The sequence below is a fragment of the Falco rusticolus genome, chromosome 4 (genome assembly GCF_015220075.1).
Source record: "Falco rusticolus isolate bFalRus1 chromosome 4, bFalRus1.pri, whole genome shotgun sequence".
Classification (NCBI taxonomy): Eukaryota; Metazoa; Chordata; class Aves; order Falconiformes; family Falconidae; genus Falco; species Falco rusticolus.
This window is the reverse complement of record NC_051190.1, coordinates 29,062,496-29,090,475: the sequence shown is the minus strand read 5'-3', so window position 1 is coordinate 29,090,475 and position 27,980 is coordinate 29,062,496. Positions and strand designations below refer to the sequence as shown.

The following is a 27,980-nucleotide window of genomic DNA, read 5'->3' as shown; positions in this document are numbered from 1 at the left end:
GGCTGTCCTGCAAGCTGGGGACCCCCAGAGCCACGACAGGGCCATCGCCCTGGGCTGCGGGCTCCCCCGAGCGGCCCTGCTGGCCCATCTGCTGAGCCTTGGGGACCTCCCGTGGCCCGCAGCAGAACTGCAGAGGCGCCGGCTCCGCGCAGCCTGACCCTGCGGGGGCTGTAGGGACCGGGACAGCAACGCGGCGGCCGCGGTCAAGGGCGGGGACGCGACGGAGGCGGGCATCGCCGGCTAGGTGATGAGTCTCCCATCCAGCCGCTGACCCCTCCGGGCCCTGCTTATCTTCAGGACGCCGCTGCCCTCCCTCCGCCCTTTCCCCAACCAAGTTCGGCGCCGCCGCCCGAGCGCAGGCGCGAGCCCTCCCGCCTCGCAAGGGGCGCATGCGCGCCAGCAGTACGGCGGCCGGGAGGGGGCGGCCGGCGGGGGCCGACGGGGCGGGGGCGGGGCAGCGCAGGCGCGGGGCCGCTCCGCCGCCCGCAGCGTAAACAAGGGGCCGGCGGGGATGAGGAGGCCGCGGGTGCGCGGCGGGGGCCGGGGCCGCCGGGGCTGAGGTGCGCTGCCCGCTGGAGGCGTTCCCCCCCGCCGGACGGGGGTGGCGAGGGCCTTCCCGCCATGAACTTGGCCAGTCAGAGCGGCGACGCCGGCAGCGGCCATCTGCTCTTCGCCAACTTCAACCAGGACAACACGTAAGGGGGCGGCGCCCGGCCTGGCCGGGGGGCCCGGCCCGACCGGAGGGCCCGGGCGCGGGGAGGAGGCCACTTGGGAGGGCTGCGGCCGGGGGGCGCTGAGGGGGCCCGGCCTTGGGGGGGGGGCGTGGCAGGGCCCCGCCGGTGCCACCCGCCGCAGGCTCTGCCCTGGCAGCCGCGGAGCGGGGCCGGGGTCCCCCTCGTCCCCGCAGCGAGGGGTGGGGGGGCGGCCCCTCAGCCTCCCCTCTGGAGTGTGGGGCTGCAGGGGCCGGTGGCGCAGGGCTCGGGGGCAGCCTGGCGCCGTGGGTGCAGCCTGATGCTTTCTGCGGCCCCCTGACTTGCCCTGGGGCGCCTTCCCTGCCCCTGCTTTGGGGCATCGCTCGTTTTGCTTTGGGAAAGGGAGGGAGAGCTGGGTCTGCTTTCCGTGAGGGGTAAACCTCTGGAGGGCCTGAGGTGACACGAAGACTCTGGTCTTCCAGGAGGCGCAAAGATTTCATCCCACACCTTGTTAGAGTTATCTTTTCATACAGCCTTTTTATTTTCACCTGCTATCGGTGTTGAAGCATTATGCCTTGGGCTTGAAGGTATTTGCACGAGCCCATGCTGCTTTTGGTGTTGATTTTGAAGAAGACGTCTTTCTCATGTGCTCCTTGAAATCGCACTTACTTTTTTTGTATTTCAATTCTAGAAGCAGTCAGTTCATGCTGTACACCTTGCAGGTTATTTAACCGTTGCAGCATATTTAAACTAATCAGTGCATATTAATTTTTCTATAGGGTATTAAAATGCAATATTTTTCAGTTTAAGAAATCCCTAATAGTTGGAATTGGAGTACTAAAGATCCTTTAAAGAAAGATTTGACTGTCTTAAATACCTGAGGGATGAAACGGGGGGGGGGCAGTAACTGAAAGAACTTGTACTTGGGAAAGGATGAGTTTTGTTTTAGGAAGTGAGTAAGAGGAAATGAGCTCAGCTTGGCATCACAGAGCATAATCCACCTGTGTGGTGGTGGTTTTTTATTTTAACAATTTATTTGTTTGTTTTACAAGCAGCAACGTCTTGTCCTCACCAGAGCGATCTATGACTGTCTTCAGCATGTATTGTAGCACATGGGAATTGTGAAGACAAGATTATTTATGGTGACAGCCAAGATTGAGGAGAAAGGTCACGTCACAGAAGGAAATACTGTGTTTTGTAGGTTTTGTTGGGGGTGAAGAGCTGAGCAAGTGGAGCTGGATAGACTTGAAATGAGAAGCTTTGAATAACTTATGGTAAATGGGGGGGGGGGAGCAATAGTCTGCCATTTATTGTAAGTAAATAACTACCCATGTATTGATTCGAGCCAAAGTTTTTTGCAACTACTTTTCACATTTTTTCATCAAGTAAAATATAGAGCTCATTTGGTCTTTGTGTGTATGAAACATGCCCACGTTTTACTCGGATACCATCCATTTTTTACCTATTACTAGACAAAACAAGTCATAATAACTAGGAAATGTCACTTCTTTCTTTTGCAGTTTATAAAGATCATTATATACGTTTTTGAAGTTAAACTGTGCCATCCAACATTGTGATCTAAAAGCATTAGTACCTCTTCCTTAGAGCAACTGCCTGTTTTCAGTTGTACCTTAGCCTTGTGGAGAGCTGTAGGTACTTAAAGATCACAGAGTTGTGACAAAAAAACCCTCTTTTGAACAAGAGAGCTGCAGGCTTGACTTGAGAACAAACCTGAGACACAAGTAAAAAGAAAGAAAATGTAATACAGACTTATTATTGTTTGGTTTGTATATCTTGAAATCAAGACTAAAGTGTGTTTCCTTTTTAACTTTGAGTTTACTGGGAGGGAGGACAACAACTGGCTAGTGATTTCTTTCCTCATCTGTGTATGCAACTTTGCTACTTTTCTCCTTCCATTTTCATAAATATCCAAAAAGCATTCTTCAGTTTCTGTGTCTCAGTTGAATTTGGTTTTGGTTGTTTTTTTATTATATTCAGCATTCTAATGTCTGTTGTACAGGTAGATGGATATATATATTTTAGTAATAATTAAATATGTAAAGCACCTTGAGATTAGCTGACAAGAATTTTGGTGATGTATCTTTTTATGTTATCCAGACCCATATATCTCTGCCGTTTGAAGTCTTGGGATACTAGGTCTTTTGTTTAATTTTGGAATATTTTTGCATTTTTAGATATCCATTATAGAAACTACATAAATATAAAAAGGCTCCTTTTCATATTTTTGTCTCAAAATTGAGAATAATTTAAAAGGCCACTTACTTTAAGACAAATGAGATGGTTGGATGATGTTGAATAAGTATTCCTTCTTTCTAATAGAGTCTTGAAGAAAAGTAGTAAGTATAAAACCAGTCTTGCAGATGTCTTTGAGCAGCTTCTTACTAAAATACTTCTCTGATGTGGTAAGTGACCCAAACAACCAAGTTGCATTCCAGTTCTTAAACTGAGTAGAATTTAGTGGTTGTGTAAGTTCTTTAAACTGAAATTTATCTGATTTTTTTTTAAAGTATTTTTTCTTTTTCCCCACCTCTGATCTCTCTTAGTTTCTTGTTTGAGTAGAGAAACAAGAAGTCAGCTCTCCGAGTTTATTAGTATACTGTTCTATATATCTAGATCACTGTTTACCAGGCTGAGAGTGAGCTGAAAAGAGCTCAACAGAAATGAATTACACCTTCCCATGCTAGGCCTCAGAAAGCTTACTTATTTTCAACTTATATTACAAATAACTGCAGTCCTTCTCCAGACATGGAAGGTAAACAAATGCATATTCTTTCAGCCAGTATATGAAAGACAAGCTTTGTTTACATCTTCCCAGTCAGTAGAGCTCACATCATGTTTTAAGGCGTGCTTCAGTAATTAGAAAAATCGCTGACAAACAAAACTGGAAAATAAATTACATGAGTGCATTGCTGTTGTTGCATTTAAAGCTTTTACCTTCAACTTAACAAGGTGCCAGTTCCACTCTTGCTCATATGTACTTCGCTTGCCTAGGCAGCAGAGCCAATTGCCTTGTATTAGGAAAAGGCTAGGTGCTGGTAAAAATAGGTATGAGGCTAACTTTTCCTAGGCTTTATGAAGGGTTGATAATTATTGTTTCCTGTAGGAAAAGGAGATGAGCTTCATGATGGTTTTTAGTCTTGGGAAATTTGATTGCTGGTAGTTAGAAGAATTTGTCCACATAAAAGTCCCTGTTGCTTTTCCCATTTGTGGCAGTCCCTGGTGGCTGAAGCAGGTATCCTCTATCTTGCTTCTAGTTGGTTGTTTTTCCCAGTTTTAACTTCTGGGTTTTTTAATGTTCATTTGTGGATACTGTCTTTTGTGGTGATACTGTCTTTTGGAATAGTATGTACGTTATTGCAAGTGTTGTCTTGCCTCTTTATTCCATATTGCCCTAAGCTTTATTTATGTGAGAGTTTTGAATTATTGGCTGGGATTGGAACTCTGCCTGAAAATACTCCACCTATAATGCAGCAGAAGTGGTTGGTTTGTGGCTTCTCTTTTGATATAATATGTTTTCATTAAATAAAAACATGGAGAAGGTAATTTTCAGAAGATGTTGGTGTGCTTGTTTTGGACCTAGCCCTTTTCCCTAGTGAATCAATCATTGCACAACTCGGCATGACTGGCGTTCTCTGATAGAGGCAGAAGCTCCAGCCTGCAGATGAAAGTGAAGTAACTGATCAGAACTCGGATGTCCTAGCAAAACCGTGCAGCAGAAGCTTGTGGGTGATCTCAGTGCTAGGTAGGTTTTAGCAGTTCTAAATCTCGATCATGTGGTAAGAAGTACCACTTAAATCCAAGTGCTCTGTGTATTACTTCTGGGAGAACTACTAAAACTGAGCACAGATACACTTATGAAAAATTAAAGTCTCCTCACAGACTCATACAAGCCTTAAAACCCATAAGGGAAAGGCATAATATAGTAGAAATTTGTGGCTTTTTAGGCAAAACATAACTTCAGGATCTCAAAATCTATATCTATAAAATAGGTAAAAATTTCAGTATTTAAACTGTTACACAAATATTTACAGAGAAATGCTTTGGAAGAACTTTAATCTGAACACCATAAGTTAATATTGTCATTTACTAAAAACACTCCTACCCCACCAAAAAAAAAACAAACCACAACCCAAAGAACCTGCTTGTGAAATAAAAAAAAGAAACCAAAAGAACCTGCTTGTGAAATAATGCAAGTCAACAGACTGTAGAGAAGTTTTAGTCGCCTTTTAAAAAATAAGTAATCACGTGACAGCATTTGGAAACAAAATAGTCACTGTAGTTTTGAAAACAGACTGCTGATGAAAGGACAAAAGGAAGCCTTGCGTTTGGACCTGTAATGAAAACACCGGTGTATGCCTTACTTGCAGGGTTGTCTTTAGTCTCCGCTTTCATTTGCGTATGGAGTTACATGTAACAGGTATCAGTCCATATATCTGTTCTTTTTGATTTAATTCTGCCCTTTTTTTCTCCAAGTAAATCAGTTTTATTCTCTGCTCCGAGCAAAAGATTATAGCTCTAAAGTTGTATAGCACGCTCCATGTTGCAGAAGTTGTATTCTGGTTCCCTTTCTATGCGACGTTTGGATCTCTAGTAAACTGCTTGTGGTGGGAAGAACAAGGGTTAGGTGCTGGGCATTTGCTCCTCAGCCTTTGTTTCTCTGAGGTTCAGGTGTCATTCTCCCGTGATCCTTGAGGACAGGAGAGCTTTTTATTCCAAGGAGGCTTTAATGCTAAACACACACACGCACACAAAAAAAAAGGAAGGAAGCATAATCGTGTAACTCTTGTGCTCAGGGAAGATCGTTGAGAGACGAGACGCAATTGTATGTCATGTTACTTGCTGTTGTTGCAGTGGAGATGGCAGCTGAGGTGGGCTTGCCAGAGGAGCAGTTCCTCGGTGTGTGACAATTTGGACAGGAATTTGGCCTGCGAGTAGTTGTGTTTGCTTGGATTAAGAACTTCCTGTTGTCCCAGCCTGCGGCTGCATGTTAAGTGATGAGCAAGTGTGGTCTTTGCTATAGCAGATTTAAGTTTGTGTTGGTTTTCTTTTAATATAAGAACAATGGGAAAGTCTTGTGAGTTGTCGGAGTGTTGCTGACAAATGTTGAACATACGAGTTTCTGTATCTAGCTCTTGCCCAAAATAATGACATTCTTGACCTTTCTATTAAGACATGTCCATAAGATGTTACAACTTTGGTTTCAGCAGATACTTAGGAGGGGAAAATAAGAACATAATTACTAAGGAAACTTACTTTGCTTTATGTGGTTTTATTGATTTTTCTTTAATACTAATCTAAATCTAAATACTAATACTAAATCTAAAAAAAAAAAATCCCTTCTTCATCATAAGCCTTTGTTCACAGATGTTTTGTCTTTGGAAATTTACATTGCTTTTGAAATAAGGTGAAGCATTAGTATAATGAGACTGTATCTAATGAAAGTAGGTTCTATTAACCAGTTATTTAAAATAGTAATGACTTCTGTAGTTGTTTGTACTGCAACTGGTTTTAATCTTTGAGAGAGCTGCCCGTAGCAGGATCTTTCTGATTGATGTAGAATATTTCTGATTAATAGTTAAGGTCCTTTATGATACAGAAAGGGAAAAACTGGTTTTCTTCCTTCTGTGTGTATATTAAAGAAGGAAAAGAAAGCCTGTATGATTCTACCCCACCTGAAAAAACTTGTTTCTAAGGAGTCAGAGAGATTGGACCAACTGATTTCCCACTCTAGGTGAGTGTGCTTACAGTGAATGTCAGCATCTTGAAATGAGTGTGTGAAATATCTTCCAACACTGTTTGCTTGATGAGGTTAGTTTTAATTATTTATGACAGCCACTCTTGAAAATACGCTCAAGATGTATGTAGTGTTGGATCAGACTACAGTATTATCTTTGGAAAAAAGTGGGTAAGCACAGTTTCATAAATCATGGCTATATTGGTAATTTTGTACTGAGTAGACAACCTTCATGATGAAATAGCTCAAAGTCTACAATCTAAGGTATGTAATAGAGACTGCACATAATAGAGCTAAAAAACATCTGCGTGTAGCATAATGTTAGAAGAAAAAAGGCAGGTTTTTTGGATATTTATTTTCAATTTCAGTCTCTCATCAGCTTCTGAAAATTGGTGATAATAAAGCATAACGCCCATGTTGTTAAAGGAGCTTCTGATAAACTACAGTAGCTTCTTGTTGGCCACTGTCTATTTGAGCAATAATTGAATGGCTTATTGATCATATTTCCTCCCCGTATGGTTATACATTTTTTTGGAGGTGAGGTAATTTTGGCTAGATACTTGTTTTGTGGATTTGGTCGTTCAGATAGCTATCAGCTGTCTTAAGGGCTTAAGTGTAATATCAGTGCAGGGGAAGATGGGGGATTTAAATCGTTGTGATTATGCTGGTATAACTCAGCCTAGCGAGTTCTCTTATTACATATAAAAAGCCTTTTTCCAGCAGTTTCATAAGAAGTAATTTGAGAGTATATTAAAAAAATAAAAGAAGCCCTCTGAAACCAAGAGTGCTGTTCTAGAAGAAAAATGGGTTGTTTTGCACTTATGCTTGTATACTGAAATGGGTTTAATTACACTGACTTGAACTGTTCTGTGTAAACAGATTGTGACTTCATTACCTTGATCCTGAAAGAAAGAAGAAGAAAAAAAAAAAAAGCAGTTGCCATGGATGGAAAGGTCCATTCTGTGCTTCTTCATTTTGGCTTCCACTCAATCTAATGATTTTTTTATCATGTATACAACTAGCTTTTGCCATTTAAGCTTATTTAAATGAGATATAGATAGTCAGTAGAACAAAAAAAATGGGCGTCCTCATTGGTTTCAGTGATACTGTCAGTAAAACAGTGATACATCAATATTCAGTATTCAAAGCTGTAGGTACAATACAGGAATCAATTCTGCTTAGTAATACACTCACAGATAGCTACTACATGGAATTCTCTGTGAGGAAATCATCCTGTGTCTCTTGTACATCACTTACACTGCAAGGAGTCTTGTGACTCACTTTATTTTTAACTCGGTTGAGTGCTTGTTTACCTTTGAAGTGACAGTTTTAATGTCATTCTTTGTTAAACTTTCTTTTGAGGGAAGCAGTAGGTGATCTAACAAAAGCTAACTCATTACAGTTTCATATTTTTTCATAGAATTTGGATTTTCACTGAGTTGTACAAAAGTAGTTGAGGAAAAACACTGAAATGTCTTTGACTAATCAGATACAGTCTGCTGAACATACCGATTTTGTCTGAAGTAAAACTAAATTCAGTATTTCTAAGGTGACTTAGAGAAGCCGCAACAAAATTTTGCTTTACAATTGCTTCTCTGTCTCTATGCCTAATATCCTTTTTTAATGTATTTGTTACTGAATCTGGGGAGGCTTACTTCTCTGTCCTGGTGGTGCGTATTTTAATTTGAAGATGTATACCTTCTTAAATATAACTACTTAATCAGACTGTGCCAGTTGTATATTTTTCTAGAAGAGAAGGTCGTACCATCATACAGAAGCTGATTTTGTGTTTGGGGATCTTAATTTTGGAGGGTAAGCCATTTGAGGAACAATTTTTAATCTTCTGGGTACCCTCAAGTTTAAAAAGGGCTTGCTTTGGAGCTATGAGAGGAAACTATAGAAAGAGCAAGAAATCTAGGAATCTGTATTGTATTCTAAATGCAGAACTAATGATTAGTGCATCTGAGAGAGTTGTCATGCTGAGTTCAGAAGGGCATTTTGCAGGGTGACTGGCAGGGTTGGGTTTGAGCTTTGTCTTGAATGACTTGCACAGTTTGACATATCAAAATACATTTTACTGGAATTTAATTAGGTTTTCTCCTTGTGTCCTGGCAGTAAGAAATATATGAACTATAAGCATACTAATACACTTCTGCACAACTGTATTGACTGTTAATTTTCTTTTTGTGGCATAAAGTCATCCTGCACATGGGGAGGGGAATGTAAAAATGTGCCATTGTCTGCTGTCTTGATGTGTAAAGACCTGCAAGACAAGCCTAAAGGTTTTTCTAGCTTAAAATTTAAGACCAGTCTTTGACTGGAAAAGCAATTAAATGGTCTGTGAGCTAAGTGTGAAAATTGAGTAATGGGGGAAAGAAGGGTTTGTAGTCAGTTTTTTAATGTTCTACTATTGTTAAAATCTGTTCAACATCAGTGACTAGCATTTTTAAGAGGGTGCCTCTGATCAAAGATTCGGCATGAGTATTTGTAAGACTGAGACCTAACAATGTTCTCTGGAGGTGCTAGAATATCATCAAATAAAATGGGAGAAAATCAGAGTTGGCGGTCTTTAATTCCTTTTTATTTTTTTTAATATGAAAGCTCTTTTGGGGTGGTTGGGCAAGGTTGCAGTATAAAGAGGAAAAAAATCCCTAGATATCCCAGTTTAAAAGGTCTTGGAGGTCACCTCTAATGATGAGGCAATGATGTAATTGGTTTGTATTACATTATTCAAGTCATCATCTCTCCTCCACACTAAAGCTTTTAGGTTGTGTGGAGAAGTCACCAGTATGAATTGGACAGTAGGCTTACATTAAGCTGTGAACTCTCATTTCATAAAACGTGAAGCAGGATCCCACACCTGGGGTAATTCTGAAGCTATTTCACCTTTTCAGAGTCGAGGAAGCTGGCTGTATCTATCACGGCTTTTTCAGGCAAGCTTTTTATTGCTTTTCTTGCTGAGCTAACCCAACTGGAGTTTTAGAATAGGGTAAGAATCTGTCCAAGTGTAATCACAGCTGATTTAGTTTATGTTCCTGACTGGCTTGTTTCTTTTTCAGATCCCTTGCAGTTGGCAGTAAATCAGGCTACAAATTCTTCTCTCTTTCTTCTGTGGACAAATTAGAGCAGATCTATGAATGCAGTGAGTATCTTCTTTATTTCTTTTTTCTTTTTTTTTATCCCCCCAGTTGGCATAATTTGGGAAGAATAAGACATGTTTCATTTTTTCACAGGTGGTTTGACATAAGAGGATCCTTAAGTGTATGATGAAATATCACACAAATACAGAACAATTGATTGCTGGCAGGGTAAAACTGTTTATCAGTGTTCTGTATTTCAATTTAGCTGGTATGTTGTGAAATTGGGTTTAGGTATGAGTAGAACTCTTTGCTTTTCTAATTTTATGTCCAGTGGCCAGGTTATATAGCAGCTGGGCATAAAGAAAAAAAAAAATACTGGTGTGAGAGTGTGTCTTTTGGGTCTTTAGACTGGCTGTTGGGGCAGGCAACCACTAATATACCTTTATCAAATAAGAAAGCAAAGTCTTGCTTATCTTTAATCCTAGCATTTGCTATTTGAAAAATGCTTTAACACGATAGCTGCCAGTTTACTCATACAAAATGGTGAATAATCCAAAATTCCCATAACTTCTCAATACTGGTCACAGTTGAGTAGGATATGAGATGGAGGGAAGCATGGGGATAAGTGGTATCCCCTGTTTTGCCAGCGCTTCATAGACCTCCCTTTTTTGAGGTGCTAATAAGTGAACTATGAATGCTATGCGTGAGTATCCTTGCTTTCATGTAAGCTCCGTGTGAACAGATGGTACCAATAGCTATGATGTCAGCATTTGTAGTAGCATCCTGGTGTACCATGCTGCGCAACAGGGTTGTCTTCAGACTCCATTCCCTAAGTGACCTGACCCTGTGGCATCTTAAATTTTGAAAATGGTGTGTGATTCAGATCACCTATTATCTGTGGTGACAGTCTGTTTCTGTACAGAGTCAATGGAGAAAAGTAATTGTGAAGTTCAAATTAGGCACCTGTGGTCAGGTTAAATTGTGTTGCAGCTATATCTGCCTGTTTGAGTCATGGTCTGGTTGTACTGGTTAATCAGTGGCTTGAATTCCATTTTATGCCGTTGAGTTTAGGTACCTGACCTCTGCAGTATGTTAGGCACTTACAGTATCTGGCCTGATACCACCCCAGGAGACTCAGTGAAGATGACTCCTGTTACACAAGACACTGAATAAACATATTGAGAGAGACTGAACTGAACTTTGTAAGACTGCTTCTTCTGGGTGGTCCTTGAAAGAAAAAGTACAGATTAGATAAGTGCCTTGCTCAAAATCTTGCAATAAACCAATAAAGCAGCTGGTTTGGGGATTTAGACCTGCCGATTCCAGTCTTGCCTTCAAACTGTTCTGGGATGCCTGTGTTGGCTTAACCTCTTTTTGATATTTTAAGGGTTTTTTCCATGAGTGTTAAGTCTGTAAATACAGAGCTCAGTGTGTGAGGTAATATTAGTAGAAAACTTGATGGTTTGACCTCCATAAGCCAGCCTGTCTTGACCTTTGCTCGTAGGGCATGTAGTGCCTGCAGCAGGTCTAAATATTTGAGATCATAATTTTTTCTATGCAGTTAAATAATGTTCAGTCTTGAGCTTGCAAACTGTGCCTGTTTAAAATTTGATACGGAGGTGGAGGGCTTCCTATGTATTTGGTACCTCCTTTCCACAATGAAAGGTATCTTGAGGCCTCCCAGACATGTGCCTCCTGCCTCCCAGTCCAGTTTAAGTAGGTCTGAAGACTTGTTGTTTTGAGTAGTGCTTTTAAGGACCTCTCCCTCTCTTGTGTAAGATTAATCTGCCAGTTCTTGTGTAGGTGTCTAAAGTAAACTACAAAACATGCCCCAGCTGTCTTGTGTTTGAGAAAACAACTGAAAAGAATGGGAGGTTTCTGTGTCTGCTCCCATCACTGACTTCTACTGAGACTCAGTACAAATTGCCGTGCTCAGTTGATCCCCCTGTAAAAATAAGCATTAGATTGGAGGGGCTTTAAGGCTTAATGAATGCTTAAACATGTTTCATGTTCTTGGATTAAAAATTGAATAAAAGCACAGCTGATCATAATCTAGCTGGTTCTAACCAGTTCTTTTCTGTGATGCTACATGCTTGTGTTTATGAAACCGTAGTCTTATTATGTATTTGCTTGTTCTCCCCTCACTGCTGATACTGAAATCGTTTTGCAGTTCTTTTTGTTCTTACTGTATTTTGAATCTGAGTTCCTGGCAATGCTGACTTTTGTAGTGTAAAGGAGAAATAAAAAATAGAAAACACCTGTGATTAACAGCATTGCTATAGGGCTTAACTAGTGCTTCTAAACATGATTAATTCAGGTCAGCTGTGTGTAGGATGTGCAGTATAGCCTGGTGCTGTACTTGAATGGTTGCTTCTTAGGAAGCATACATGATTTGGCAGCTGTGAAGAGATTTTATCACTTCCTCCTGTTAGGGGAAGACAAAGGAACAGAGGTGCGTCCTCTATTTTTAAAGTGAATTTAATTAAAAGTCTGTCACAAAGCCTTTCTCTAAGGTAACTATCTGTGTTATAGTAAGTCTTTTTATGATGAGACTGAAGGATTGTCTATAACTTCTAAATGTTTTTCTTGTTGAAAGTTTTTTCTTCTGTCTGTGACTGCTTAGTTCTTGATAGTGCTCTTCCCTGTGTGCCTTGCCTGCTGCCTACACTTCCCATCAGTGCAGCATAGGACAGCACTCTTTCCGTCTGTATCTCTGCTGCTGTTCCTCCTCTGAAATACCAGTTCTCCTGCCTGCTTGGGAGAGTAAGAATTCCCAGTCTCTGCTGGTCTTCTGACTTTTGTAAAAGGATGCCATCGCTATGGAGGACTTCAGGCTTAGATGGAAAGCTGATAACATACACTGTAAAATAGTTGAGAATTTTTTATGTTACTAATCTGATTCAAGGAACATGGACCTCTGCATTTGAAAGTCTGCATAAACTTATTGAGGCAAACTTTTGTGGGTTTTTTTTTCATGTTGTGTGTGGCATCAGGAAAATGGAGAGCAATTCCTTGAAAACAACAGCATTGCTAAAATGCATTATCCCTGGTGTATGAGGAAATTGAATTTTCAAAGCCTCTGTGAGCTGTTTTGTCTTCTCTGGAAAAGCACCTTATTAAATATGAGATTTAGATAAAAGTCAATTGTGTTGCATAGCATACGGAAAATGCTTAGTATAAACTTGCTCCTTTTCCTTAAGGAGGTTATTTCTTTCTCTCGCACAAGAATGTAAAGCATTAAATATTTTCTCTTCTTTTTTTCTTGAAATAACTGCCCAGAAAAAGCACTTTCAAAGCAGACATGTTGCACAATGCTGACAGTGTCATATGCTGAGAATGTTGGAAAGAACTCTTTTTCAGGGGATTTCTGTCATTGGTGATGAGAACAGTGCCAATTAATTAATTAATGCGTCCCTTAGCTAAAACAGAAGCCTTCAGAAATAAATTTGCTTCTTTTTTTTTTTTTTTTCCTTTTTTTTCCCTGGCAGTTTTACAGTTTGGAATACATTAAGCATTGAGCTAATCCAGATACTGACTTCTGAAAAATTTGGTTGTTTCAGTGGATCAAGACCAAAGGCTCAAGTCACTTGTCTTGATTCAGTTCTGTAATGGAAGAGCCAGTGTAGGTGGTAGCTGTAGAAGAGCTGCAGAGAATGGTAAAATTCTCTCCAGGTTTCTCCTGCTGTGAAAACTGTCCCCTGTGTCTCTGGGGCTTTTGGAGGGGAGCTTCAGGAGATGGGAGGGGGAAACACACATGCCAGGGTAACTGGTGGTGGGACTTGAACTCGTACCAGCTTGGTCTGATACTGTACTATAATCAAAAGCTTTGAAAGTGCTTCTTTGCCAGAGATCCTGGTCATTCCTCCCTCCTGCTGTCTTCCCCACATTTTGAATGGTGACTTTTGTTCCTCCTCCTTTGCCTTCTGTGCTTCCACAATAGAACACTTGACAAAACATTGTTTCATGGCTATACGCATACGTGCTGGGCTTCCGTGATTCCTGTACACGTTGTTGTTAGGGACTGTCAGGTAGAAGATGGTATATGTGGTCAGTGGCTGAAGCAGTCTTAAAACAAATGAGTTTACCGGCTTCTTTAAGTACAATAACAGCTCCTCGTGGAGAGGTGTGCAGAAACTCCAAAGTTTTTGGTCATCAAAAGCCCTTCTATGCATAATAAACTTTAAAAACAAAACCACACACAAAAAAAATGCCCAAAACTGTAAAAAAACCCCTTTGCTTTCCTAGATTTCTGCAGAGATGAGGGAAGACTAAAATTTTGGAATTTGACAGTTTGCTGGGGTTTGCATCTGGGATTTTTTTTCTATTAGATCTTGGGCAGGGAGGAGTAGGTGCTCTGTTCCAAAGCATAAACTTGCATGACACCTTGGGGTGGGGGAGGAAATACTTGTAAATGAGCATTCATTGTGCAGCGTTTCTGCTTTGAAAAACCTGTCCTGCATCCCACTTTGACTCTGAGCTGCTGTTGTAGAATGTTCGTGGTCTTAGACTGTATTTTCTAAGACAGTATTTCCTGTTGATGTGCATCATTCGTCTTCCCTAAAATCTCCCTCTCTATTTTTCCCTCATTACTGTGATTCCTCAGCTGACACAGAAGATGTGTGCATTGTGGAGAGGCTGTTCTCCAGTAGTCTGGTGGCCATAGTAAGCCTTAAAGCTCCACGCAAGCTGAAAGTTTGTCACTTTAAGAAGGGGACAGAGATTTGCAACTACAGTTACTCCAACACCATCTTGGCTGTCAAACTCAATAGACAGGTGAGTAGTAATTTTGGTTGGGTGAAAACACTGGAAGCAGTTGTGAATCTTATTCTGGCACTTGCTTTGCTGACTGATGTGTCTTCCTTTGGTGACAGAATTGCTATTTGAAATTAACTTGCACTTTTCCAACTGTAGCTTCTGTATGGCATCTCAGTACTCATATTCAGTTAAGTATTTTTGGTTCTATGTTTATGTATTTAATTAGGAAAATGCCCTGAGTAAGCTGGGCATGCTTTGAGTGGGAAGTCAAGACTCGAGACCTCCTGAAGTCCCTCCCAGTATCAATCATCCTGTGATCCTAAATGTGAAAGTAACATGAAACTGACAGTTTCTGTTCAGGCATAAACTTAAAGTTGTCATCTATTCACTTCTGATGTTGTTAAATACAGTTTGCTGAATTCTTTCAAAAAAATAAACCACTGAACTGGTGAAATTTTTCAGTTAAGTACTTGAAACCGTAGTTTGCTGTATTGCTAAATCATTAGTAGGCTTTTCTGGAAATACAGACTTCTCTGTCTTCAGCCAGCTTGCTCAAAGTAGAGAAAATGGCATCTGAAGAAGAAAAATCTTTTTAGTGTCTATTCCTGCCCCCAAAAATCAGGTGTGGGAGGATGGGATTCTTGCTTAAAATCATAAGGGAAACGGTGGCTGATTTGATCTCTGGCATAGTGAGGTAGCATTAAATGAGAAACATCTTGTTAGTCATCCAGATGTAGTCTACAAAAGTGTAAATGAGATGCTGAAGGACTTACCTTAAGGGTTGTTTGTTTTTTTTTTTAAAAAAAAAAGCCTCTCATATGACAATGAGTAAGTAATAGGCTCTATAAATGGTTAAAGTCTTGCATGTTTTTTTCTGTTTAGCCAAAGCTGAAAATTATTTCCACACGTGAATTGGCCTTTTGTGCAGGGGAGGGGAAATAAGGGCAGGTATGGAAGAAAAAGAGCTTTAAATGAAGGTTTGTGATTTGCTGACTTAAACTAGTAGTGTAAATCATTTTCATTTAAATCAGTTTGCGCTAGCATGGTTGAGAGAAGTGCACTGGTCAGCTCAAGCGCCTGAGTATAGTATTGCGCTGTTGAAGCCTTGTCAAGAGGTGTATCTTGTGTTATCTTCTGTCAGATTCTTATTTCTTCCCATCAGGTGGGTATGACCTTTTCTCTATTGGAGGGTACCTACTGCATTTGGGGATACAGGTTTTTTAGGATTGGTAAACTAATCTCCAGTTTATCAGCTTTTCATCCTCTTTTCCCATGTCTAGAGGCTGATAGTATGTCTGGAAGAGTCTCTCTATATACACAACATAAGAGACATGAAGGTATTACATACAATCAGGGAGACGCCTCCCAATCCTGCAGGTAGGTATGTTAGAAGCTAGCATAACTCTGAAAAGTACACTCTGTGTCAGCGTATGATATTTCCTACCGTAGCATTAATTCCACTTTCAAATAAAAGTAACTATTAAATACATGAGTGTTGTCTTAAAGCCTACCCGTTTATTGCAGGTGAAGTTTTTGAGAACAAATAGCAGACTGCCTTAAACTGTGTTTTCCCAGTATCTTAGTCTCCTAGAGTGGCTGTGTTGAAATCTTAGAAGTAGCAGAGATACACACTGGATTTTTCCAGCACTTGGTAGTAGTTAAAGGTTTTGTCAGGTTAATGTTTTGGAAGTCATGGCAGACATGGGAGATTCTACATGCTTAAGCAGTAGAATGCTTAAGCATTTACTGTAGCTTTGTGAGTATTCTTTCTTTCCTACTTCATATTAAACTTTAATTTGTGTTGAATAGTTGATACATGTTGCAAGTTGAGATTATTCATCCTTGTTCTGTTCCTGTTGATACCTTCCAAGGATAACTTGAGTTGTCTCCATAGTATTCAAATGCAGAATCAGCAAGTTTTGCTGTGTAAGTCTTGGAATTCACCTCTTTCTAATTGTGTTTCTGCACCCCTTCTAGGGTTGTGTGCTTTATCGATAAACAATGATAACTGCTACCTGGCCTATCCAGGAAGTGCAACTATTGGAGAAGTACAGGTCTTTGACACCATCAATCTGGTAAGGATCTCTGTGAATGCTGTTTCCACTGCTGAAGATGCAGTTTTTGGAAACGACTCAACTTGCTCAGGGAGGAGTTACTAGGACACTCAGTCAGGTTCCTCTACATCAGTTTGCAGTATCTCTTACAGCTAGACTTCACAGAAAGTTGGCAAAGAAAATTCAGGCGCTAATATTAGATTTGATAAGTAGAGTTGGGCAAATGGGTGGAGTAAAGTAATTTTTATTTGAATTGTCTTTTAAGTATCCTTCTACTGCTTGTACTCTATATGCACATGCTTCAGTGATAATTATGTACTTGACAGTTACTGAAACAAATATTGAAGCTGTTGTCTGTAAAGCAAGACCTGTATTTGACTTGAATGCTCTTAAATATGCAGTCTTACACTGCAAACATGTAGCTTTTAACCTGTACTCTACTAAGGTTGTATTTTATTGATTCACTCCTGCAGAGAGCTGCTAATATGATCCCAGCTCATGATAGTCCCTTGGCTGCTTTGGCATTTGATGCAAGTGGTACTAAACTTGCCACTGCATCAGAAAAGGTAAGGTGGCTTTTTATCGACTTGCTGACAGTGATTAAAATGAAATTTGTTTCTAAGCATTTTAAGTAAGTTTAAGCGTGCACAATTTCAAGCACAAGTGCCAAAAGAGAAGGTTTACAGTTTTAATGGCAAATCTAAGTTAAGAACTGTTAATGGTATTTTCCGTGCTGTGAAACGGTGGATAATACGGTTATTTATTTAAACACATTTTAATCTGCCTGTAATCGGGGCAGTTCTCTAAGTGTGTCTCCCTTTGGTGCAGGATACTACTTAGAAATTAATAATCTTGTTTTGATGCTGTCTTCCTGATGAAAACAAGACAGTTAAAAGTCAGAATACAGAAGTGTCTTGCTAGTCTATGGCACGTGATGATAAATTGTCCATCTAAATTGTGTAAATCAGTCTGAAGCCTCTGATCTTTGAGTAATCAGCTTAGAATATAAAGGTGTAACTGCTTCTGATAAAGTCACAAAGACATCCAGGTGATTGTACTTGTCTAGTGCACTCATTTTCATGATCAAATATGATAAGAAGGGGGGCTGTTCTTGATGCATAGCTCGTTCTCTACATTAGTAGCTGCCACCTCTCATTGTTTCTCTTTAAACACATCCTACGAACAAGCTCCATAAATATTTCATACTAATATGTGGTGTGCATTAACAGCATAATGGTTTGCTGCTTGTAGTTGTACTCTGCTTGCTAGAGCTAATACACAATGAACAAACTTGAAATGAAAATTTATTTTTTTTCGTTACAGGGGACAGTAATAAGAGTGTTTTCCATTCCAGAGGGACAGAAACTATTTGAATTCCGAAGGGGAGTGAAGAGGTAAGGTTCAACTGGGCTAATTATCTGAAGCACATTTCTTACGGTAGATCTTCAAGTTTGTTCTGCAATTGAGCTGGCATCCAGATTTTTGCCTGTTCTCATCTTCGTTCGTCTCTACCTGTATGCTTACAACAGTTTTAGCTTGAATGTCTTCGAGTTTCACTCCTTTGGACTTGACTATTCTACAAATCAGTCCTGTCAGGATTGTACTCCCTCTTGTCTTTTAAAAATATATCGGTGAGGGAATTTTAAAGTGGGTCAGCTTTTGTAAGAGATACTGTATTCTTATGGCAGTTGAAGGCAGTATATTCAATACTCTCACTCTCTTCTAAATCCTTCTAGTGCAGTGATCATTGATAGCCATTGTGAAATGGTACTCTGATTTGTGGTAGTAGTAACTCTGTAGTTCTACTGTACTTTATACCAGAGGTAAGACTGAGTTCAGATTGTTACTAATTGATGCCCATGTCTGGTATACATCAGAGTTGAACATCTTTAATGGGGATCTTGCTCTTGAAGTGCTTTTAGGAAGATATCTGATTTCAGAGTGCTTATTATGGAAATGTCCTTTTTTTCTTATTTGCGAAGCAGTGGTGACTGAGAAATTTGCATAATTATTAATTAAGCCAAATACTTCGGCTTAATTGTGAGTCACCTGCAGTCACTGACAGGAGAAGAGCAGGTGAGTCTACCATGCAGCCACAGTTCCTCCCAGCTCTCACAGTACAGCTCGTATGAACGTTATGGAGCTCCTTAATGGTAAATGTGGAGAAAGGCTCCTACCTACCAAAGTGGAGAAGTAATATTCTCATTTAAGTCAATTCCTATGAGTTAGTTAACACTAGCTTTCTTACACCAATTGATATGGTACTGGAATGCCAAAAATAATGCTTCATTGTTTTTCTTCCTTTTTTTCCTAGGTGTGTGAGCATCTGTTCATTGGCTTTCAGCATGGATGGCATGTTTCTGTCTGCATCCAGTAACACAGAGACGGTGCATATCTTCAAACTTGAGACTGTGAAAGAAAAGTAGGTTTCAGAGATTTTTCTTAGATTTTTTTTTCAAGGAAAAGGCTTTAAAACTGATGATACTCCACAGGATGAGTTCTCCAAAGTGTGGACAAACTTCATTTGAACACTTCTGTAAAGGGCGTAAGAAGTCACTGGTGAATCAGCAGCTGTAGCTGAGCTGTGTACTGTTCTCCTGGTGAACAGAGGCAGAGGAATGTGGAGCAGCCTTAACGTTTTCAGTTACATTTGTGTTTCACCTCTTCTGACATCCATATGGGAAGAGCTGTCTCAGCAATGCCTCCCAGCTGCCTATAGGGCTTTAAAAGGCACCACGTTGTAAAATGTTTCTATTTATGATTTGGGAGGACAGTCTAACTTACATTTCTGCGGAAGTTGTTAGAAACAATTATTTGCTTAGTGATAAACAGGCGAATAAAATCGGGAAGTGTAGCACTTCCCAGTAGATCTCTCTGTTGTGTAATGAACCTTACAAAATGCAGTTTTATAAGCAGAAGTATCAGTTCAATCAGACATGCTTAAATAACAAACTGAGGGTATTGTAGGACACATTGTGCCCTGTAGCATAAATGGAGTGCACCGGACTTCTTGGGGCTGTTACTTGTTTCTCTTCAGAAATAACTAGCTGCTTAATATCTTGAAAAATAAAGATGTTTCAGAGTCTTTACAGACCTTTTTCTCTAATGTGAAGGCAAACTCAATCACTCTTTTCTGACTTGTAGACCTCAGGAAGAGCCTACAACCTGGACAGGTTACTTCGGAAAAGTGCTGATGGCTTCAACAAGCTATCTGCCCTCTCAAGTAACAGAAATGTTCAACCAGGGTAGAGCCTTTGCTACAGTCCGCCTGCCTTTCTGTGGGCACAAAAACATCTGTGCACTTGCCACGTGAGTAAAGATGAGCCTGCATTCACCTCTCCGCTGGGTTGCCGTGTCAGGCCGCGGAGGGGCTGACACTGTAGAACGTATGCTCACTCCATCACCTGGAATCATTTCAAAGCCTCTTCCAGTTTGAGCAATGTGTTTGAGCTAACACCTCGCAGTCTGTGAAAAGGCATCATATTTGGATGAGAATAGACTATTTTTGAGTTGTTTAAAGATGTCTTAAGTATGAAAGAAGAATGTTGAGAACAGACCCATGAGCTTGTATTTACTTTCATTAGTGCTAGGAGTACTGTGTGTTTTTCTAGCAAATTGCAAAATTAGGCAATCCAGGCGAACCATTAGAGAAGTCTTTGAAAGCAAATTCACATTATTCTTGTCTCTAAACCAGCAATAGTGTTCATTAAAGTTAATTTTGAGGACTGAATCTAATCTTTATTCTGTCTTCACCAAAGGCAGGTCCCATTTGGCACAGCTACGACAGCAATAAGCTGAGCACTAGTAAGCTTATTTTGTGGGGGTTGTATAGTTTTTATGCTAAATTGACTTCATGTCTTTACTCTCACTGCTCTGATCTCAAAGCACCCTTTAAGCAATAATTAAGCCTTGTGACATTTCTGAAATAAGTAAATACTTCCCATTAGAATATTTATCTCTGGAGTTGCACGAAGCTTGACAACAGGATGATAACTTCTGAATCTGTTTTACTGGCTTATATAGAAGTTGCTTGATTCCTGTGGCATCCAGTTAGCCCCAAAATGTGGTTATGCCTTACCTTTTATGCATAGTTCTTTCCTGGGTGCTCTGTCTAACTGTTAACAATGTTCCCTGTGTAGGAGCAGGAGTGTGGAAAATGATGGTTTAATCATGGGAGAGGAGAGTGTGTTTTCTTAAGTTCTTATTAATGTGTTGCTCTCCCCTAAACCTTTCTAGAATCCAGAAAATCCCTCGTTTATTGGTGGGAGCTGCTGATGGGTATCTCTATATGTACAACCTAGACCCCCAAGAAGGAGGAGAGTGCACACTAATGAAGCAGCACAAGTAAGTCCATGTTAGCCGAGGGCTGTTGTATTTTATTTCCTCACAAAATCCAGCATGTTCTTAAACTTTGTTTGTTCTGCAAAAGTCTAACTTAAAACAGCTCATTTCTTTAAACTAATCTTTTTCTGGACCTCGGACATGAATGAGTAATTTCAGAATCCCCCTGAGCCTGCCTTCCTAGTTTCTACTACACTAAGCACCACTTTACCAGCAGAAACCTAACACTGTCTGATTGCAGCAGAGGATCAATCGCTGTTAGCTGTGTGATCCTGTTTCCTCTTACTTAGCAGTTTGAGTTACTTAAACAAGAACTTGAAACGACTGACACCATCCTCTTCGTCAGTAAATGGTTACAGACACGAGAAAAAGATGTTACTGTGACTTCACGGGGGAGAGTCTGGCTTAAGAAGTTATCTGTATTCTCTCTCTACTGCTTCTTATTATATTCCCTCTCCAATACCCCTCATTAAACTTCCTTGCATATAGGCCAGCCAACTTATGTTCCGTAGCGTGCTGTAGAACACTTAGGGAAAATATGACAAGGCGCTGTTGTTTTTTAGTAAGGTTTGGTAGGAAAATATAGTCAGATTACTTACATGATCAATCATAGAACTAAAGCAAATAACTCTTGATGATGATCCAGGTTTGCAGCTTTGGTCAATCTATGATACTGGTCAAAAATCATACATCTGTCTGAACATTTTAAGGTATGACCTCTGGTTTCACTTGCAGATGAAGCCTCATAGAGGGAAGCTTTTATCAAGTTCTTGATCTCTGAAAAGCTCTAATGCCTTCACTGAGGGTTTTCTAGTATATATGTATGAAGCAACCGCTTCTGTTGTGGCCAGAGCTCAACAGAGAATCTGTAATGTTGCTGATTAGAATGGTTATTTTAATCCCACACTCCTGTTTTAGGTCTTCCCCCACCCCCAGCTACTAGGATTTAGATCCTGATGCCATGTCGGAAGCAAGCATGTCACCGATGAGTCTTCACTGTTAAATATGAAGTGTTGTCAAATGCCTTCTTCAGTCCTCTGGAATGGAGGGACCCAGTTCTTCTGTTGCATGTGTATACATATTATTCTTGCGCATCTAATGAGATATTCTTCTGTAACTGTCAACTAAAGCTATATTATGCCCAGGTAGATCACCTTTCCAGCTAACCTCTCTCTGCTTCCTAGGCTCGATGGCAGTATGGAGCCAGCCAACGAAATTTTAGAGTCTGCATCCCATGACCGGCCGTTGGTAGCGCAGGCATACAGTGCTGCTGTGACTAAAGGTACATATGTGCCTTCCTCACCCACAAGGCATGGTAAGGAGAAGGCTGGAAATGGGGCAGAGAGCACCTCTGCTTATTGCTTCATTCTAGATGGCTGCGTGAGCTCGTCTGCTTCCACACTGAGCTCTTCATAACTGCGTGAGTGATGTGGAGCGTTGGTGAGCAGCAGCAAAAAAAGCACTGGTGATCTACAGTAGCCTTCTGTAGACGGATCACTCATCTTTACTACCTTCTGGGGAGAACTTTGTCTCTAATTGTGGTCAATTACTATAGCGGTAGTTGAAGTACTTCCTAAATGGTTCTTGAGATACCCTAACACAATTATTTTGTACAGAAGTTCTGCCCAGACCTTGTGCAAAGAATCTGAATTACAGCCCCCCTTGGCTTTTTTGTGTGTTTTTTTTAACAAGTTTGATAAGTTCTCCTATTGTTACTTTATGGGAACAGTGACCTTTTAGCCTGATTCACTGCTCTGTTAAGTCAAGAGGATGAGAACTTGGTTAATGCTGCAGCTCTTCAAGTCAGTGGGGCTTTTACCATCTTTGTATGGCACTCAGGTGAGTGCTTCAACTGCAGAGGAGGGACAGTCTGCACTTGTAGCACCTGCACTGCAGATGCAGCTTTAATGCATGAGTGGAGCGTAAGAAAAATGTCAGCCTGCCCAAATCACCAGTATGTGTTGCACACACGCAGAGTACTTTAATTTTGATCATAAACTGCTCATGGTTTGGAGACACGTGGTCATGATAAAAGCAAACATAAGGTGGCAGTGAAACTGTTGCAAGTAGCGTCTGGTACTTCAGCTCTAATCATTCACTTTGGGTCCAAGCCCTAGTTTGTGCTGCTGATCCCCCAACTACTTGTTCCTTTCTCCCCAGCCTATACTGATGACCTGGGTGCTGTGGGTGGAGCTTGCCTGGAAGATGAAACCAACTCCCTTAGATTGGATGAAGACAGTGAGCATCCCCCCATGATCCTTCGGACAGACTAAACTTTGACCTGTGAACTCACTCCTGAAGCAGAGAACACTGGCTTGATGTTTCTTGAGGAATCTCGTGTTATGCTGCTATGAACTTTGACATGAGTTGGGAGAGAGGATGACAGACTCTTACAGTTTTAAGTCATAGCTGTAGTCCTAATTCTATACAATTGGAAAAATATATGGTTTTCAATTCAGTGGCTTTTAATCTTGCTTATCTATTTTAGCTGTGTTTATATTTTTGTTGCCAAAACCTGCTGTTTGTGCAGCCCTCGGAGCCTACTAGCTTTGCATGCGTTCATGTGCCAAGCAAGCATAGGAGGGGGAGAGAGAGAAGCCACTTTATAACAAACTCAAGTTTGTATTTTTTTTATATATGTATATAATATTTAGCTTATATAAGGAAGGAGTAGAGAAGTGGTTCTGGAAGCTGAGACAAGTTCTGCACTGACAAAGGTCCAAATGGTTTCCTGTGCATGGGCTTGCAGGCATACCTAGTGACTGACATGCAACCTTTCAAATGCAATGGCCTGTTTTTTTGGGTTCTCCCTTCCCTTTCCTGGACCATTTTGTTAATTAAAATTCCTTCTGAATGTTGTGTATTTGTGGGACTGTTCTGTTTGTTGGGATGGAAAATGGGAAGTGTTTCCCTGCGTAAGGATATAGAATATAGAAAGTGCCTTTACAGGGAAGAAAAGGAATTGCTGCAGGAAGAAAGCTAGAATGAAGAAGGAATTGCTAGAGACTCTTGTTCGTACACCTTTAGTACTTGGGTAGCTATAGCCCATAGTGGCTATATAAGCTCGTGGGTTGTTTTTTTAGAGAAGACTTGCAATGCACTTTCTTTCTCTCCTGTAGATTGTCTTATTTCCTTGGCAGAGTAGCAATAACCTTTTTTCATACTTTTTTAAATCATCCAAAGCACGGATTCTGTCATGCTGGAGGGAAGGCGCTGTAGAGTGTGGCAGCTCCGTTCTATAAACAGCCTTGAGGTTTTCAGCTGGAAGGCACAGCGCTCAGTTCTTGCTTCTTTTCAGTCTGGGCTGAGTCTGCTGCTCTCATAATGAAGGTTCATGACTTTTTTTTTTCTGCATACTGGTGTAAATATAAGTGATTTTTGAAACTTTCTTCTGAGTTCTCTTCTGCTGGATAACAGTGTGGGGGGTTTTTTGTTTGTTTGGGGGTTTTTTTCCCTCCTTTCTTCAGAGTACCTCTTGTGGTATACTCCAAGGACCAGTTGTCTCTTTGGGAGTTTTGGAATAAATCCTTAACTGCCCTGACCCTGGCTAGGGCTTTCCAAGGCTGAGCAGTGCTGCAGACTATTTTTAGGGTTGTAATGTGCCTTCTCTTAAGTCTTGGATAACAGTTAGTGAGCAAGTGATTAGCAAAGTACTTGGTGAGTGTTACTTTCCTTTGCCAAAATGAGCCTGCTTTGCCTTTTGCGTAGCAGTGTGGGTTGCTTCCTTTCCCTCTACTGCTTTCAAAGAAATAAAAATAAGAACAGTCAAGGAAATTGCAGATCTTGAGAGGAGGACAGGAGAAGCTGAGTGCTCCAGCTACGTGTGAACTCCCTACCACAATTAGATGATGTGCTGTTAGGGTTTGGTACTGTTAACAAGTCTTTTCTCAGGCAACAGCAGGCAGTGGTCTTTGTCCCAAAATCCGTGTGTGGGCAGTGGGCATCCCCTTCCTCTCAGAGTGCAGAAGGTGGTGGTAGCCCCTGCCAAGTGAGCTGCCTCTATCAGTAAGACTGTGTTAGTCTGTGTAAGTGGAGGATGTTCTTTCACGAGCGCATGTGGGAGAGAAGGGACAAGTTTGTTTATTCACTGAAGGCCCTTGACTGTCCTAACTAGATTGCTGGAATGGCTTGTGGTGTCCTCTCCAGGACCCAGCACGTTCAAAGCAAACCACTGAGCCATGCTGAAGTCTCGCTTAGTCTCTTAATTTTTAAGCTCTGGCTGACAAAATAGTTCCAGACCACGGAATTTAGTTATTTTATTATTTTTTTTTTTACTGCAAGTACTATGAGCTTTGCTGTGGAGCTCATAACTGCAGAGTAAAATGCAAGTCTTGAAGTAAATATGAGCTCAGTGAGCTTTGCTGGCAAACTGAACTGCCCAGGAGCTGTCAGATGTCTGTTCGTTCCAGGCTAAAGCTGGTAACATTCCTGATAACATACTTGGAGGCTTGGCATAGACTCCACACGTAGAGCTCGCCATAAACGTGCATAAGCAACACGGGCCTGCTAAGCACCCAGGTTTTATGACTCTTTAGTATAACAAAGACCATGTTGTGTAGTAATCACATGAAGGGGTGTATCTTACTGACTTTTAAAAACTGAGAACATTTATCATATTCATTTTACCCACTTCTTTCACACCTTATCTTCCACAGGTGAGTTGGAGATCCCATATTCACTGTATTTGTGTCTTCCATATGGTGTAGTATGCTCCTGCTGAGCTGCACACTGACTGAATCGCTGTGCCCTGCTTGGTTAGCTCTTAGGTAGAAATGGAAGCCAGTTAAAGTTATCTTCTTGTTGTCATTGTTGTTGTAACTGGGAAAATCTTTTTTAGAGAGCAAAAGTATTAATATTCTGGGGTTAGTGACCAGCATGGAGCTAGTAGGATGGAGTAGATGGTTTCAGTTCCCCACTGACAGTGTATTTAAGAGTGGTGACAGTAGTTTGTCTTAAGTTCATTGCATGAGGATATAAACCTTTTCTCAGATAAAATATGACAAATAAAATTTCCCTCTGATGGCCTTAGGCCCTCAGTAACCACCCTGCTGTGGTATGCTACCAAAGTTAGAAATCTTTCAGGTTGGGGTTTCCTTCCAATGAAACAAAGATAACTTTTTTCTTAAATATACCAGAAATGCTGTTTGCAGCTGCATCCTCACCTGAGTGTGGAGCGTATGATTGCACTGTTATGGTCTGTGGGTCAGGTGGTGCCTAAACATTTCTATTTTGATGGTCTAACAGCCCTGGATTCTCCAGGGAAAGCCAAGGAGGCTCTAGCCCTGTGCTGTGGCCATGGGTGTCTAATCATACGTTATGGAAACACCCTTCCTTGGAAGGACAGTGTTTGTTCTGTGACAGTTTCTCTCTGGGTACAGGCTGCACTTCTGGATAGCTTTTTAACTCTGTAGAGGGTTGGGGGCAGAGAAAGACAACTGAAACAACCAAAGCTGGGGAGGGGGTGACGCTTATAAACTTGGAATCCTGAACTCAGGTCTTAAATTGCAGTGGGATCTGTTCCCAGTGAGTACCACAGGGAAGGAGCTATTTCTCTTGATGTGCAAATAACTAGCAAGTGTATATACTCTGCTGCTGTCTGGACATCTGTTTACTTTGTATTTCAAGTTCTGATGCAGGAAGCTTTTGTCTGCTCTAGTCTCCTCTTATGTCACTGTTTCCAAAATACAAGTGATAGATACAAATCTAGTACTTAAAAGGCTGGGCCTGGCAGAGAGGGGGAAGTAAAAAGCACAAAGAGGTTAGTACAAGCTGTTGCTTCTGAGGCCCTTTCAGCAAGACATTTGTGCGAGTGCTGCCTCTGGGATCAGGTGTGTGCGTGTACCTTGCTGCTCCAGGTCCTGTGCAAGCGAGTTTCTTGGGCCCGCTTTCTACAGAGGACGGGGGTAGCGATGATGGCTTTTTAAGTCTGCCTGAATGCAGCCAAACACCTGAGAAGATTCTTAATACGGTGACAGATGTCGCCATAGAGGAGGAAGCTGTCATCTGATCTATGTGTAGCAGTAAAAAGGGAGGAATGAACTGAAGAGCCACCGGCTCAGTGAGTAGGGTTAGCACAGAGCCCTGAGAAGCTGATCCGTTACATCCCATGCTGTGCTTTCTTAGCTTTAATAATGGCATTAGCACCAAAGCAACATGCAGTAAGACGGTAGAATTTCTTTCCTGGTAGATCACTGAGCTATTCGGTATACCACTTGCGTGTGCAGATGCTCCACTGCTGTTTGCAGAGCAACAGGAGTCTTTGTCCAAAGCATTGGTGGGGATTAAGCACTGCAGAGGTTTGGAAAGTTTTATTCTGTGCTCCGGCAGTCCTGGCTAACAGTCGCCTTGATTTAACCTGTTAACATCTAAGCACAAAGCAGTCTCCTCTCCACACGTGCAGAGCAGGCCTTTCTTTTTTCTGCAATCTGTTGCACCATGAAAGGCTTGCAATGAAGAAAGCATGGCTCTGACCGTAAATAAATCCTTTCAGATTCCAGTTGCACAATCAAAGGAATTCAGCAAATTCCTATTCTTCTAACCATGACATGCCTTCATTTTAACACTCTTCAAATTGGCGAATCTCATCTTCCACTGCCTTGAAAATAACGGACAAGAAGTTTTTATTCTGGCTTGCAAGTAGCTACAGTTGTGCTTGTTACAGGTGTCTGGGTGCTGTGGCTTTGACCATGCAGCTGCAGCGATCCGTACGCTGACTCCCCCTGGGCTGCCTTTGCATGTGTCCAACTTGTTTCTCAGGAGTGGGGAGTTGTTCCTGAACCTGTAGCTCGGGGTTTCTATGGGGCGTTGGCTCAACCCTTTGTCTACCTGGATCTATTTGCTCTTGCATTTGCTTTCTTACCTGGAAAAAACCCAGCATCCTGCAGTGCTCGCTTACTCTCTTCGGTATCTGTGTTGATAAGTGGAAAAATGTCTTAACATTCCACCTCACCAAGTGTCTGACTCTCACTGCTAGCCCATCGCTCTTTGTAATTTTATAACTGCCTAAGAAATTAAATCTGTGTTGTGATAAGTATTCTGTGTCGTCTTCCTTTTGTTTGCTGCCTGGAGATGGGGCCAGATAAGATCAGGGTGACACTGCGTGTGCTCTGTGCTCCAAACAAAAATGCCAGCAGTAGTAAGCCCTCAGTCCTAGCTATGCTTTGTAGCTGCTCTCGAAAGGCACAGTCAGCTTGGGTTTTGCAGGGGCTGGGAAAGAGCAAGCTGAATTTCTCCTAGCACGTTTTGCTTGCAAATGTAATTTTCCCTCTTGTTCCTCCTTTAAAGCTGCTCTTCTCAGGACTTG

General features: G+C 41.3%; 1 protein-coding gene across 8 annotated transcripts; it reads left to right on the top strand.

Moving 5' to 3' along the window:
- Positions 1–462: 462 nt before the first annotated feature.
- WIPI2 (WD repeat domain, phosphoinositide interacting 2) lies at positions 463–27,710 on the top strand. 8 transcript variants are annotated; one of them, XM_037385843.1, is made up of 14 exons: positions 479–695; positions 1,748–1,966; positions 9,507–9,589; positions 9,681–9,795; positions 14,131–14,300; positions 15,563–15,659; positions 16,260–16,357; positions 16,810–16,902; positions 17,660–17,730; positions 18,651–18,758; positions 19,481–19,645; positions 20,573–20,680; positions 21,862–21,992; positions 22,838–23,135. In XM_037385843.1, the coding sequence occupies exons 4-14, from the start codon at positions 9,711–9,713 to the stop codon at positions 22,948–22,950; spliced, it is 1,239 nt and encodes a 412-aa protein (XP_037241740.1). In that variant the 5' UTR covers positions 479–695; positions 1,748–1,966; positions 9,507–9,589; positions 9,681–9,710; the 3' UTR covers positions 22,951–23,135. The 8 variants fall into 8 exon arrangements, with proteins under 8 accessions (XP_037241738.1, XP_037241737.1, XP_037241740.1 ...); XM_037385839.1 differs by lacking the exons at positions 479–695; positions 1,748–1,966; positions 9,681–9,795 and adding exons at positions 3,123–3,465; positions 6,353–6,444 and having other exon boundaries at positions 21,862–21,959; positions 22,838–27,710; XM_037385838.1 differs by lacking the exons at positions 479–695; positions 1,748–1,966; positions 9,681–9,795 and adding exons at positions 3,123–3,465; positions 6,353–6,444 and having other exon boundaries at positions 22,838–27,710.
- Positions 27,711–27,980: the final 270 nt, after the last annotated feature.